Raw genomic sequence first — 14998 nt, forward strand, 5'->3', positions numbered from 1 at the left:
CTTTTTGAATTTTTTTTAGGTTCCCCTCTTTATTTTATTTTGTTTTTAAACTATATAAAAGCACTCAACAGAAATAAATGACTCTCTAAAACTTCCGAGTTGTCTCCCTGGCAGCGCTTTCTTTAAAGCCATTAAGCTAGGCATAAAGTGCTCAAATAATGGATCCACCCGGATCCCAAGGTATATCAAAGCCAATTTTAATTAACAATGATTTGTAATTTAGTAATGAGCACAAAGTAACATATATCATGCAACCACGAAGTCTAACTCTCTTTCTATGCATTGGCATGTCATAAAAGAACAATTCATGCACACATAGTAAAGGCCAATGCATAGTATAAGCAGTTTCATGCAATTTCATAGTATGGGAAACATAAAGAGGCGGAGATAGAGTTCCTCTCTCATAATAATTGCAAATAGGAGCAGCAAGCACATGCATATTATATTCATCAAAATCATCATGTGTAGTAGTAGAACACAACCCATCAATATAATCCTTAATAAGCACAAACTTCTCCGATATAGTGTGGTCGGGATAATTCAAAAAGATAATAGGACTATCATGCGCGGGTGCAATAGCAACAATTTCATGTTTAACATAAGGAACTATAGCAAGTTCATCTCCATAAGCATAATTCATATTGGCATCTTGTCCACAAGCATAGCAAACATCATCAAAAAGGGATATTTCAGAAAAAATCAAGGGATCATAGCAATCATCCTTCGGTAAGCACGAAGGGGAATTAAACAATGTATGAGTTGAAGAGTTACTCTCATTAGAAGGTGGGCACGGGTAGCTAATCCGCTCTTCCTCCTTTTGTTCTTCGCTCTCCTCATCATCTTTTTCATCCAGTGAACTCACAGTTTCATCAATTTCTTCTTCCATAGCTTCATGCAAAATATTAGCCTCTTCTTGGACAGCGGAGGATTTTTCAATATATGGTTTAACATAGGCATTAGAAGCATAATTATCATAACAATATTCAAGTATGGCAAAACTTTCAGATTTGTAAAGAGTAGCATCATACTTTTCAAACAAAGAATCAATTTCAAAAGCACCCTTAAAAGCAACAAATTCTTCAATTTGTTGAACATCATAGTAATTATAAACACCCTTAGCATACGAAGATACGATTCCATTATCAATAAACTCACATTGGTAGGGAAGGTGTTTCTTAGGGTTTTCAGAACAACAAGTAACATCATATATTTCACATAAATTTCAAGCATAGCATTGCAAACATTGAATTTGATCCCATAATAGTTTCCCATTTTCAGATATATGGTGTCGCACATAACAAGCATGCTCATATAAAGATTTGCCCTCAACTAAGCTAGTTGGGGTTTCAGCACGAGCACAAAGGGATCGAAGATGATCCAAGTAAAAAGCTTCAGTAGTGTGATAGATTTTGAGTGGTTCTTCAACCATTGGAGCAGTAGGTACAACTAATTTTTTTTGGTATTTTGCGTTTCCTACCCATAACTAAAGATAGAAAACAACTAAGAACAGCAAATAAAAATTACTTAGTGATAAAGCAAACAAGCACACACGAGAATATTCACCCACGCTATGACTCCCCGGCAACGGCGCCAGAAAAAGGTCTTGATAACCCACAAGTGTAGGGGATCGCAACAGTTTTCGATAAGTAAGAGTGTCGAACCCAACGAGGAGCTAAAGGTAGAATAAACATTCCCTCAAGTTCAATCGACCATCGATACAACTCTACGCACGCTTGACGTTCGCTTTACCTAGAACAAGTATGAAACTAGAAGTACTTTGTAGGAGTGATAGGATAGGTTTGCAAGATAATAAAGAACACGCAAATAAAAAGGAGGGGCTGTTTAGATAAAGATGCAAATAAAGTAAATATAGCGAGTGTGGAGAAGTGGTGGTAGGAGTTGTGAAATTGCCCCTATGCAATTGACTATGTTACTAGACCGGTAATCACTATTGCAATTCTATTTGAGGGAGAGGCATAAGCTAACATACTTTCTCTTCTTGGATCATATGCACTTATGATTGGAACTCTAGCAAGCATCCTCGACTACTAAAGATTCATTAAGGTAAAACCCAACCATAGCATTAAAGCATCAAGTCCCCTTTATCCCATACACAACAACCTACTTACTTGGGTTTGTGTTTCAGTCACTCATGCAACTCACTATAAGCAAATCATGAACGCATTGCAACACCCTACAACGGGGATCCCTCACGCTTGCGCGACACGGAGGGCACAATAGGACATCACCAATAATAAAACATGCAACTCAAACCAATCATAGCAATTCATCAATCACCGATAGGACAACGAAAATCTACTCAGATATCATAGGATGGCAACACATCATTGGATAATAATATGAAGCATAAAGCACCATGTTCAAGTAGAGGGTACAGCGGGATGCGGGAGAGTGGACCACTGAATATAGAAGGGGGAAGGTGATGTAGATGTTGGTGAAGATGACGGCGGTGTTGGTGAAGATCGCGGTGATGATGATGGCCCCCGACGGTGCTCTGGCGCCACCGGAAGCAAGGGGGAGATAGCCCCCTTCTTCTTCTTCTTCCTTGACCTCCTCCCTAGATGGTAGAAGGGTTTCCCCTCTGGTCCTTGGCTCCCATGGCTTGGGAGGGGCGAGAGCCCCTCCGAGATTGGATCTATCTCTCTGTTTCTGCGTTCCCTGATTCTACCCCTTCACTGTTTCCTTTATATCTGGAGATCCGTAACTCCGATTGGGGTGAATCTTTCGCCCAGATCTTTCTCATAAAATTAGCTTTCTTGCGCCAAAAGAAGAGCGTCAACCGCCTTACGAGTGGCCCGCGAGAGCCCAGGCCGCGTCCAGGGGGGAGGGCACGCCCCCCTGTCTCGTGGCCACCCCGGACACTGTTTCGTGTTGATTTTACTTCCCAAAAATCATAAATATTCCAAAAAAAATCTCCGTCCATTTTTATCCCGTTTGGACACCGTTTGATATTGGGTTTATGCGAAACAAAAAACATGCAACAGACAGGAACTGACACTGGGCACTGGATCAATATGTTAGTCCCAAAAAATAGTATAAAAAGTTGCCAAAAGTATATAAAAGTTGAATAATATTGGCATGGAACAATCAAAAATTATAGATACGACGGAGACGTATCATGGCATCAAACAACTCAGCCAAAAGTGATCATCCGCTCGAAGATATCCTTTGGAAGCCAGTTGTGATCCCAAATGCTCGTGGTCTCCCCATCACCAATTCTTCTGATAATTCCCCAAGCCATAATATCACGACCATCTAGAGTGGCTCGCAAAATTTGTGAAGGGTGCGGTCCCAGCTTGGCTTCCAACAACAAACTACCCAGAAAATATGTTGCTTTAAGTATCTTAGCACCAAGAGATGAAGGATCACACATTATTCGCCAAGCCTGTCTTGATAGCCTGTCTTGATAGACTCACTAGATCAAATATCTTGATTACTTCCTTTGCTGATCCAGAAATGGAGCAGAAAGGATTCTCGTCTTATTCCCCACAGGTGACCTTGAGTTATCAAACTTACGGGAGGATGGTCCCTTGAAGCTAGGGTCTCAAGCAAACTTTTGTTAAAGAACAATTCCAACTTTTGACCGGATCAAAATCAAACAACTGAAAGGGAACACTTATAATAAAAAAGATATGCATGGGTATGAGGTCTTAATGTTTACAACCATATGTTTATGTTGGGACCAAATATGATCTTAATTTCTGCACTGGGAGTCACCCATCGAGATGTGCTTGTTACGAACCGAAGTGGAGGATGTGTCCAAATTACGTCTTGACCGACACACGTCCTGTATAAAGAGTCATTTGTCCAACTGAAGGCCTATCTGTCTCGCGGTGTTGCCTCGATAATTAAGATTTCTATAATCAGACGAAAACATTGGGCATTTAATGACTACACCTCTTGTATCCCCAAGGCTAGGATCCAGGTTACCATACTAAACCTTTCTGTCACTGGTGTTCAGAATAACACTTCACTGTCTCCCTGCCCTTAGCCTCTCTGTGGCTCGCTCTCCATGATCCTGAGTACCTGCAGGGATGAATAACACATGCGATACAAGAGACATCTACAGAACAACTTTATTTCACACATACGAGACGTTAATTCAAAGCACTCCCATTGACCCCCACAACAAATACATCGGGTTGCAAGGCTCTTGCATCAGCCCATACCTTACCGAACTACTCACACATGGAGATCAGATCACATGAAGAACACATCATGAAGGTAGATTGATTGATAATATGTCTTATAATGGATGTCATGTCTGATACATGATTACAAGTATGATCCAGTGGAGGAATAACTATGGTGGTGATGGAGATGGTGGCTATGGAGATGGGAAACGATGACTAGGGTTGATGAGGGGTGGGGTGGGGTGGGGTGGGGTGGGGGAGATGACCCGATTATGGCTCCGCTCACGCTCGTTTTGTTAACATTTCGGCCTCAACCCGTTTATAAAAGTCATTCAGGTGGACGAGGAGCCTCGATTTCCACCCCACACAACCGCTCATGTGAGCGGTCGCGGTCGTATGGAACACCGTCTTTTGCACTGTTTCTTATGATGCGCCTCTTCCTGATTTCTTCTATCTCCTCCTTTACTCATTTCCATGTTCTCACTTGATTTCGTCCATATTTAGCCCATTTCCCATAGAAACACAAGAAAAGAGAGGATTTTGTGGAATCCTATGCATCCATTAGTCATTAGTAGCAATATCAGAGCGGATATATCGATTTAATTGAATATATCGGTTTAAACTAAGGGTAGATGAGTGTAAAAATATCACTCATCATATCGCCAGGTCACGGAAGCCAAGACCTCCTACATACTTTAGTCTGGTCAAGTCATCCCATGCAACCCAACAAGGTTTCCTTCTCCCTTGCTTGCCACCCCTCCAAATTTTTCAAATAATTGACATACATTCTCGCACAAACCTCTTGCCAGCAGATGATGAGAACCTACTTGCCAGCAGATGACAAAAGCTTTTCCACCAAACCCCTCACTCTCTTCCATGCTCGGTCCCTTAAATACTTGGAAGTTCCATTCTTTGAATGACCCACTTCGGTAGGTAGGCATGCCGAGATACCAATCATTTAGGGATTTATTTTAGACATGCAGAGTGTTCTTAACATTATCACGAATGGACCGAGGACACCCCTTACTAAAGAAGGTGAAAGACTTACCATGATTCACTCTCTATCGTGAAGCACTACAATATGTGGTAACAAATATTTTGATACTATAACCGCCCCCTCACACTAGACTAAGAAGGCAGCGGGTTGTCATCTGCAAATAAAAAGGTGGTTAACAATCAGGAATGTTGGGGCCACTTTGATGTCGCCCAAATTTGATGAATGGGAACTGGATTTTAAACGTTACGAAAGGCCCTCTGTCACAATCAGTAAACGATAAGGGTTTATTAGGTCTCTCTGTCGAATAGCTCTGGGGTTTTAAACTATTCAAGTCTCTCCCCGTTAAAAAAGACAAAAAGACATTGACCTGACCATTCCCATCACTATTTCAATTCAAGGTTGAGCAAGTCCAAGCTTGGCCATAATAGCCTAGAGATAAGTCCACTCAAGCCTGTCACATGCTTTCATCATATCTAGCTATAGAGCACAATAGTTGTCTGGCTTTGCCTTGCCACGCTTCATAAAATGGCAAACATTCATACACACAAATGATATTATCCGTAATAAGCCTATCATGCACGACAACGCACCTTCGGCTCCCTCAATGCTTGTAGTTGTCGCTAAATTGTCTACGAACCTGGATGTAATATTTTACTTCTGATGTTCTTTGTTCTCTCTTGATAAGTTTTTGCGAGAAGTACTACCTTATAGTTCATGAATAGATTAGAAGCTTTCTCGCAAAATAAAACAAAATTCAAGTACACGAGAAAAGTAATAAAAACATATATATAGAAAAAAAATCAATGGACAAATCTGAAAAAAAATTAAAAAGGAAAAATAAACGCAAAAAAATAGTAAAAGTGAAATAAAAATAAAAATAAAAATAAAAGAATGCAAGGAGGAAAAAAGGCACCGTGGAAAACCAAAATATGGCCTGGCCCGACTACACCACACAACGACGTTTTAACGCGTTAAATTCCCCGTTCTCTTTGGAGGCCCATCCTGCAATACTCAAGGCCCAAATCAAATCGCACAAGTTGGTTGCGTTGGGCGTCCTTCCTCTCCGCCGCCCCTAAACCCCATTTTTAGGGTTTGTCGCCGCCGTCCGCCAGCCGTCTACCACCTCCTCGAAGCATCCAAACCCCCAGCCGTTTTAAGCCAATCTCCTCCCATCGAGAGCGAAGCATCCTGCGGCGCATCGGCACATTCGGTTGAGTGGCAGACATGTCTTCGTTTTGGGGTAAGCATTCGGCTCGGCCGCCATGGACGCCGCCGTCAATTTCTCCGTGTTCTCCCTTTTCCTTTTCCATGTCTAATCTCTTGGCCGCTTGCTTCCAGGTGCGGAGGTGAAGCCAGAGAAGCCCTACACGCACACCCACAGCCCGCGCCGCGGCCGCCTGCGCCTCACCCAGGTCCGCGATTTCTCGCCCTTAACTTTCGATTTCCCCTGTTAATGTCACGAGATGGTCGGGGTTCCTGGTTGCGGTATAATCACTCTACGTTGTGTAACCGTGTTGGATTCTTCTTGGTGGACAACGCAGGCGACTCTGGGGGCCGAGGTTGGCAAGGTGGAGAAGGGGAAGACGAACTTGGTGCAGCTGCAGTGCACCGTTAAGAACAAGGAGCCCGTGTATCTCTGCGCCCTGATTCCGGGGCAGTCGGTGACTTGCCACCTGGACCTCGAGTTCGAGGAGAAGTTCGTGACGTTCTCGGTGCTTGGGTCGAGGAGCGTTCACTTGGCTGGATACTATATTGGGTATCCTTTGTTTCGTTTCTGTTACTTATTTTCTTTGATGATGCAATTGATGATAGTTGATTACTGGGATTATTTTCTCTGGTTGAGAGTTGTTGTCAGTGTGGTTTCTTTTCCTTAAGTATTTTGTTAGTGATGTGTACGAGGACATTGGTGACAGTGATACTGGTAGTGAGTCACTTCAAGGCTCCGATGATGATTTCTTGGCATCTGATGATGATGATGTGGTCATTCCAGTATCCCATGGCCAGATGAACACAGGTATGCTTGTAAATTTAATCCCATTGTGCAAGCCATGCTGTTGTAATACTGATTCTGACGAGCCTGGGATGTTCAGACAGCGAAGATGATTCAGACTATGATGAGGACTACGATTCAGAGGATGATGAGGATTTGATGTACAACCAAGGTAGAGGCAAGAGTTCAGGTAATGCTTCCAATTCCATTTCCTAGGTCCCGACTTTCCATGATGTAAGCAATTTCTTTCATTGGAAAATGCGCATAGGAGAACTATTGTACATAGTCAGTCGAATGTAGGCCTAGTAAGTGCTTGTCTGCATGTGTTTATCAGGTTGAAGTTAGCACAGATTAGTATGTCACCGGTGTGTTGGATTAGATGGTATATGCCAGTTTCTTAGGCCTAGATTCTCTAGATGGCACAGTGAATTTATGTGCATGCTTATATAGAATCAGCATTGTTAATTCTGTCCTTATTTGTCCGTAAAATAAAATAGAAGTCATGTTGCCATTTGAGCTATTGGCGTTGAAATGCATGGGCTATTGGCCTTCAGGCCTCAGATCATCTCATGATTTTTCTTTCAATGTGGGCAAATTTTGCAGTTGTCATTGAGGAGATTCAAGAGGATGAGAAGCCTGTTGATGATAATTCTCGACTTCAGCTTGCTGTTAGGACCCTACCTGCTGAATCCGTGGAAAGTGAAGATGAAGACGGCTTTCCTGTTTCTGAATCAAAGAAGAGTTCTAAAGGTAGTTCCAAGAAGGATAAGAATCTAAATAATGGGACTAGTACTGAAGACAGGAAAAGGAAAAGTGATGCTATTAATGATCCTCACAAGTCGTCAGGGTACATGCTAGTTCACTGTTTTCCCCTTGCTGATTTGTTTAATCATGATGAAGCAACACGTGTTTAATTTTGCCTGTCATCCCAGGGAGGTTAATGCTGAAAATGATGTGGTTTCAAAGAAAAAGAAAAAGGCCAAGGACAAAAGGAATGCTGTGGACAGTGAGAAGGTAAACGATGAAGAAAAGGAGGTGAAGCTAGCTTCCTCAGCTGACACCATTGCAGCCAAACAGAAGAAAAAGAAAAGCAAGAAGCAAAGTGCTTCTGAAGGTGACACTGATGAGCAAGCTGATAAGAAAACCATAACGTACGTATGTTAAGCTGTCATATATTGTGTCTGGAGGACGGGGCGTCGACCCGTTGGCTAGGCAGCTGAGGTTGCTGCCAGCCCACTCAAGTTCAAGTCCCGGCTTGGACGCGTGGTGCTCACGGAGTTTCTCCTATAAATAAATGCCAACGAGGGTTAGCCCTTGGGTTGGTCTTTTTTTTTTATATATATATTGTGTCTGGCTTTCCATACTGAGTGCATTTCTGATGGAATCATCTCATTTCTTTGTTATAGAGACAATGATGAGGAGCCTAGTAAACAGGGGGCCAAGAAAAAGAAGAACAAGAAGAAAACAAAGGAGAACAATGGAAGTGAGAACCAGGCACAGACTGATGTTATGAATTCAGCTAGCAAGGAGCAGACATCACCCAAAGCACGGACTTATGGCAATGGTTTGATTGTTCAGACGGTGGCGTTGGGCAAACCAGATGGTAAAAAAGCTACCCCTGGGAAAAAGGTAAACATTTTTTAGGTTGCACCAGCAGAACTCCGTTCAGGCTACCATTTATTAATGCAATTTCTCAGTACTTTCAATGCTCAGTGTAATCAATATGTACTTGCCGTCGCATTGTTCTAATTAATTTGATCACGCAGAGAGTTTTGTATGCTTGGATTATTATGTATATATTTTAACTATTATTACTGACAATTGAATTCTTCTTTAGGTTTTTGTCACGTACACTGGCAAGTTGAAGAATGGCAAGATTTTTGACTCTAATGTTGGTCGGAAGCCTTTTTCGTTTAGGCTTGGTAAGTTCTGATGTTTTACCCTCTAGCGTACTCGTATCCTTGTTAGTATTGGTTTTAATGTCACTTTCATGCAGGTGTTGGACAGGTCATTAAAGGCTGGGACATTGGTGTCAACGGTATTTAATTTCTCAAATCGTCATCCAACACATAACTGTGGCTATTGCATATGTTGTACTCCGTACCTGATACATGTGGTTAGTTCATTATCTCTTATGATCCTGTCTTGTTTGCTTGTTATAGGTATGCGCATTGGGGACAAAAGAAAGCTTACAATTCCACCATCTATGGGGTAGGACATATATACTGCTTCTACATCGCTTTTACATCAGGAGCTGCTTGTTTCGATTCTGATTTGTGCACTCTTTGTAGCTATGGAAACCAGAAGGCCGGGGAAATACCGCCGAACTCAACTCTTCTGTTTGATGTGGAGCTAATGAACGTACAGTGAGGAGGTGACCGGTTACCAAAAGGGACGAGGACAAACTGAGACGGTTGCGCAAATCCAAGAAACACCATTTTCCTCCGTCATCGCCATAGCTTCAGTCAACAACATCCTACAGTTGTTTTTATGTACCTTGTTTTTTCATCAGCTCTACATGTCAGACGAAGCCATCTGGGCTAATTTTGGGGGCGTAACATTGGCCTGGGCTGCAACTGAGCTTATCACTGTGATGATTTTGTGGCTCGTTGACATTCTTATGGAATCACGCTATAAGACTTGTTACTGAAGGAATGGATGTCACAGTTTTGAACTATCGTAGGACATGTCATACTAGTTGCTCCATTTTACGTTATCTTAGTTGGATCCCATTGTCTGATGGTTGAATGTCAATTTTCACTTTTTGGCTGAACTCGACTGTTGCCACAAATCTAAGGACGCTTCCCTGTTGTATGGAAGTGTAGGAGAAAATATCCGGTGAGATGCAATTTCGAATTCGAACTAAATAATTTAGTGAGAATGTCATTATAATTCAGGGGAGTAAATAAAGCCTGACACGACATTAGTGAAAATGAAAATAATCATCATTATACATTGCTGAATTTGTCAATATGATTTAGATTAAAAACGATATTTCTAGAACGTCATTTCCTTTTTTTCTATTTTTTTAGTGAGAACGTCACCTGATTAATATTTCTTTATATACTTTTTATAATTTCCAAACATGATTTCACTGAGTTTTCACTGTGATCTGGTTTCAGCGGATATTTTCTCAAAATTAGAATTGATTTTTTTTATCCTGCGTACTTGCAGAAATTTCAGGTAATTGCCTTGGTGTTTCTCAAGGTGCAACTGTGCTGTTTGCGCTCGGATTTTCTACGCCACTCCAATGTGAAGTTAGTTGATCAGCAGCGGCAGCGCCCACATACACGGCTCATCCCCTGCCCGAAACAAGGAAATCCAGACACGCACGATGCTTTCGTCGCCATCTCCTCCCACCCTCTGCAGCCTCCTCCTCCCCACACCCCCTCCCTCCTACTCCGGCCACCCCCACCACCCGCGCCGCACATCCCCAAGCCGCCACCGCGTGCGCCCACGCAGCTCCAACCCCAACGCGCCGAGCTTCCCCAAGCCCAACCCCGACCCACCCCCGCCGCCGCCGCGCCGTCTGCACGCCGAGGACCGCCGCCTGAGCTCGCTCGTCCACCGCGGCGACCTCGACGCGGCGCTCCGCGTCGTCGAGTCCTCTCCCTGCCCGCCCGACGTCCTGCTCGCCAACAAGCTCGTCCGCGACCTCTGCCGCCGGGGCCGCCTCAACGACGCCGCGCGCGTCGTCGAGGCGTGCGGCTCGGCGGCCACGGCCGTCACCTACAGCGCCCTGGCCGACGGGTACTGCCGCGTGGGGAGGCTCGACGAGGCGCGCCGCGTCGTGGACGGCATGCCCGTGCGGCCCAGCGCGTACGCCTACAACCCGCTCATCCACGCGCTGTGCGTGCGCGGCCAGGTCACGGACGCGCTCGTGGTGCTCGACGGTATGCTCTCCCGGGGTTGCCCCCCTGACGTCGTCACCTACAACATCCTCCTTGAGGCGACGTGCAAGGGTAGCGGGTACAGGCAGGCCATGGAGCTGATCGATCTGATGCGCGCCGAGGGGTGCACGCCAACCAACGTGACATACAATGTTATCATGGACGGAATGTGCAGAGAAGGCGATGTGGACGGCGCCCGTGAGTTGTTGAACACCTTGCCTTCTCACGGGTGCACGCCAAACACCGTCAACTACAACACTATCTTGAAAGGTTTGCGCACCGCCGGGCGGTGGGCGGACGTTGAGGAGCTTATAGATGAGATGTTCAGGGGGAATTGTCCCCCGAGCGAAGCAACCCTCAGTGTGGTCATCAGTTCCTTGTGTCAACAAGGATTGCTCCAGCAGGCGATTAGGCTTCTCGAGAAAATGTCAAAGCATGAATGCACGGCAAATATTGCTACTTACAATGCTGTCATCAGTGCCCTTTGTGAGCAAGGCCATGTGGCTAATGCCTTGGAGTTACTAGTGAAGATGGAATCCCATGGTTGTAAACCTAAGACCACTACCTATAACATTTTAGTGAAGGCTTTGTGCAGTGGTGATCAATGGGAGGATGCTGAGGAGCTAATGCCGAAGATGAGCCAAACTGATCAACTTCCAGATATTTCACCATTCAATACACTCATTGGTATCTTGTGTCAAAAAGGGTTGACGCTGAAGGCCATCGAAGTATTTAGGCAAATGCCCAAGAAAGGCTGCTATCCTGATTCAGTCACTTACAGTACACTAATAGACGGGCTTGCCAAAACTGGCAACATGGAGCAATCCCTTGAGTTGTTGAATGAAATGGGCAACAAAGGATTCAACTCAGAGGTAAAATATGAGCTGTTAGCCGAGTTTCTGGATGAAGATGATAAAGTTGAAGAGGCAATCCAGGTGGTTCATAAACTGCAAGATACAGGCATATCACCCCATGCTGTTCTCTACAATACAATACTCTTAGGGCTTTGCAGAAATGGGAAAACAGATTATGCTATTGATATTTTTGCTGATATGGTGTCTGATGGTTGCATGCCTGATGAATCGACTTACATTATACTCATTGATGGTTTGGCACATGAAGGCTATATGAAGGAGGCAAGAGAATTGTTAAGCAAGTTGAGCTCTAGAGATGTTGTCGTTGACAATTTGACCAACAGTGATGCTTCGCTGTCTGATCAAAATATTCACACTTCTTAAGTTATGATGACATCAAGGCTAGCTTGTGCTCTTAACTTTGTTATGTTATAGCGATGAGGTAGGATAGTGCTTACACACTGCTTCAGTTTTGTTGATATGTAAGTTCTCTCTGCTTTAGCCGTATCGTAGCTTAGAGCTTAGTCTCCATCTTAAGATTGTTGTGTAACAATGTACTCAATTATCTTGCAATTTTGGCTGGTCAATCACAATCTTCGTGGATAGTTTAACAAAATATCAGTGTGTGGGAATGAAAATATGATGGATTAAACCTTGTAACCACAAAATAGTATATTTTTGACCTTGAGTCTGAAACTTCTGCATGGATGGTTGGTAATTTAGTCGCTTCTAGTATTGGATTTTATTTTTCTTTGTGTTATTTTGATAGGTAACTATCTTGGGACTAAAACTAGGGAGGTTCAAGTAGCTGGAATGTTGTATGTCTGCTGATGTTTTTTATTATATAACTTTAATAGTTTTTGGTAAAGTAGCTGACTTACAAGGGTGGAGCCAGGATTTAGGCATCGTGCCTAGACAAACTGCTAGAGGAGTTCTATTTTCCTAAATATGATTCGTTCGTGTTCAACCTTCTCCAGACACATACAAAATTTCGGAGACTAAGAAAGTCTATTTGAAGTTTTTCTCTTTTCTTTTTGCACAAAAATGCCGCTATAATTTACTGTGATGAACAAGTTCATGTAGGCACCATACAAGCCAATAATGAAACCAGTATGGGCTATCGTTGAAAATGAAAAACAAAGTATGACATTAGCTACTTTGCTACAGAACAGAGGACTTTACATATACAAGCTTAATGTATGAATTGTACTCCTTCCATCCTGAATTACTTGTTGCAGACATGGATGTATCTAGATGTATTTTTAGTTCTAGATACATCCATTTATGTGACAAGTAATTCGGGACGAAGGTAGTAACAAACAATTATATAGTTCTCCTTCCGTTCACAAATATAAGATGTTCTAGCTTTTTTCTGAATCGGGTGTATATAAACATGTTTAAGCGTGCTTGTCCACTTATTTCAGTCGATATGTAGTCCATATTAAAATATCCTTTTTGCGGGAACATATTTTTTTTGAACAATATTAAAATATCCAAGACATCTTATACGTATTTGTGAATGGAGGGAGTAGTACTAGTAGGTAACTAAAATCGTTTTGGGCTGGCACGGGTGCAAACTGAACACTGTCAACTAACACTGTCTTAATTGAAGGAATGAAGTGTTTGCACAATGTCGCTCGATGGCAGGATGTTGAGGAGCTTACCGCCAAAGATGGCCAGAAGGAATTGTCCCCTGAGCTTACCGGCAAAGCAGGTGATTAAGGGCCTGTTCGGAGTCTCACCACTCCAAAACTCCACTCCGGGAGCGGGGTAGCTTTAGCTGAAAATAGAGGAGTTGGAAACACCCGCTCCGCAGATCCTCGTATTTGTTGGAGCGGGCGGACTACCGAACAGGGCCTAATAATGCGGAACCGCTGTGCTGGAGCTGGAGAGGATTGCGACTTTGGGCGAATCCAGCAGCAATGGCCGTGCGGAGAGTCCTGAATTTGGATGGTTTGTCGAACAGAAATGGCACCACAGCTCGAGAAGATTGCGACTTGGAGAGGAGAAGCCTTTCCCGTGCCGTTATACGTACCTCTGGGGCCGTGGCCCAGATTCGGATTCAAGGAGACCTTCCCTTCCTGGATATAATCAAAATTCAAGACCGATCCGACTCCTACTCCCACTTGATCGACGGTTCCCTATATGTATGAACAAGCGCGGAGAGAGATCTGGTTTCGATTTCACGATCGATGGGCACCACCGCCAGCCGCTCGTCGTCGTCCTCTCGGCCGACCTCGCGCGCCACGGTCAAGACCACCCCCTCTCCGCCGGCCTCGTGCGCCGCCGTCAAAACAGAGTACTCCGAGGCGCGCCTCTTCAGGATGCCCGGCTACTCCGAGTCGGCCCGCATGCCCCCCGGCTCCACGCTGACTCTGGAGACGTTCCAGTTCCGCGGCCAGGGCTGGCGCGTCGACGTGGACCCCGCGGGCAGCCTAGCTTGCTCGGACTCCCTCACCGTCAGCGTCACCGTCGTCGCCGACCACGGCTGGAACTACCCCGAGAACATGGCGACCAAGATATCCATAGACATCCTGGACGAGAGCGGGGAGCGCGCCGCCTTCGGCCGCCGTCACAGGGCTCGGCCTGACGGGTGTGGCGGCTTCGGCTTTCTCAGCGTCAGTAAGACGGAGTTGGAGGCGTCGTCGTGCATCCGCGATGACAGCCTCACCATCAGGTGCACCATGTCCGTCGACATCCTGGAGCCCAAGGTCGACTTGGTGGCAGGGTCGACCCAGAGCACCCGAGCGTCGGCCAGGGGCGCGGTGCCGACGGTCACGACGGCGGCCAGCCTGCCGGTTGCGTCGTCAAGCTCCGCCCAGTCGTCGCCCACTCGTCAGCCGACTTGTGGATTTCGATGGCGCACAGGAGGACGCCTCCGGCGTGGACGGCTTCGTGACGCGTTCGGGGTCCGCCGGTACAGACGTGTAGACAGCTCGCTCGACGACGACACCCTCACCGTCCCTCTCTCTGAATCAGGCAGCCTGCTTTATTGAGCGCCGTGTACAATTGAGAGATAAGATGAGACGACCAAGCCCACACTTCTTTATCGGGCTATTTTTTTTGCGGGCTTTATTGGGCTATATATTGCATAGCCAACCGAATGGAAATTT

The 14998-nt window shown here is 44.8% G+C and overlaps 2 protein-coding genes across 2 annotated transcripts; both read left to right on the forward strand.

The window, feature by feature from the left end:
* Positions 1-6191: 6191 nt before the first annotated feature.
* Positions 6192-9818, forward strand: LOC119364410 (peptidyl-prolyl cis-trans isomerase FKBP53-like). The gene is made up of 12 exons (XM_037629887.1): positions 6192-6391; positions 6490-6563; positions 6693-6907; positions 7038-7165; positions 7242-7331; positions 7745-7988; positions 8074-8292; positions 8548-8770; positions 8979-9063; positions 9138-9179; positions 9304-9352; positions 9433-9818. Exons 1-12 carry the CDS (start codon positions 6376-6378, stop codon positions 9509-9511), a joined length of 1464 nt encoding a protein of 487 aa, XP_037485784.1. The 5' UTR covers positions 6192-6375; the 3' UTR covers positions 9512-9818.
* A 601-nt stretch (positions 9819-10419) lies between these two features.
* Positions 10420-12475, forward strand: LOC119364411 (pentatricopeptide repeat-containing protein At1g09900-like). Its single transcript, XM_037629888.1, has one exon. It carries the CDS (start codon positions 10476-10478, stop codon positions 12267-12269), a length of 1794 nt encoding a protein of 597 aa, XP_037485785.1. The 5' UTR covers positions 10420-10475; the 3' UTR covers positions 12270-12475.
* The last annotated feature ends 2523 nt before the right edge of the window (positions 12476-14998 follow it).

This window comes from Triticum dicoccoides, chromosome 2B, assembly GCF_002162155.2.
Source record: "Triticum dicoccoides isolate Atlit2015 ecotype Zavitan chromosome 2B, WEW_v2.0, whole genome shotgun sequence".
NCBI classification, from domain to species: Eukaryota; Viridiplantae; Streptophyta; class Magnoliopsida; order Poales; family Poaceae; genus Triticum; species Triticum dicoccoides.

Excerpts from the sequence above, each read along its gene's own strand:
- LOC119364410 (XM_037629887.1), top strand. Across the intron at positions 6,564-6,692 it reads GCCGCCTGCGCCTCACCCAG|GCGACTCTGGGGGCCGAGGT; the intron begins GTCCGCGATTTC and ends TGGACAACGCAG. Across the intron at positions 7,989-8,073 it reads GATCCTCACAAGTCGTCAGG|GGAGGTTAATGCTGAAAATG; the intron begins GTACATGCTAGT and ends CTGTCATCCCAG.
- LOC119364411 (XM_037629888.1), top strand. The coding sequence starts at position 10,476 with ATGCTTTCGTCGCCATCTCCTCCCACCCTCTGCAGCCTCCTCCTCCCC.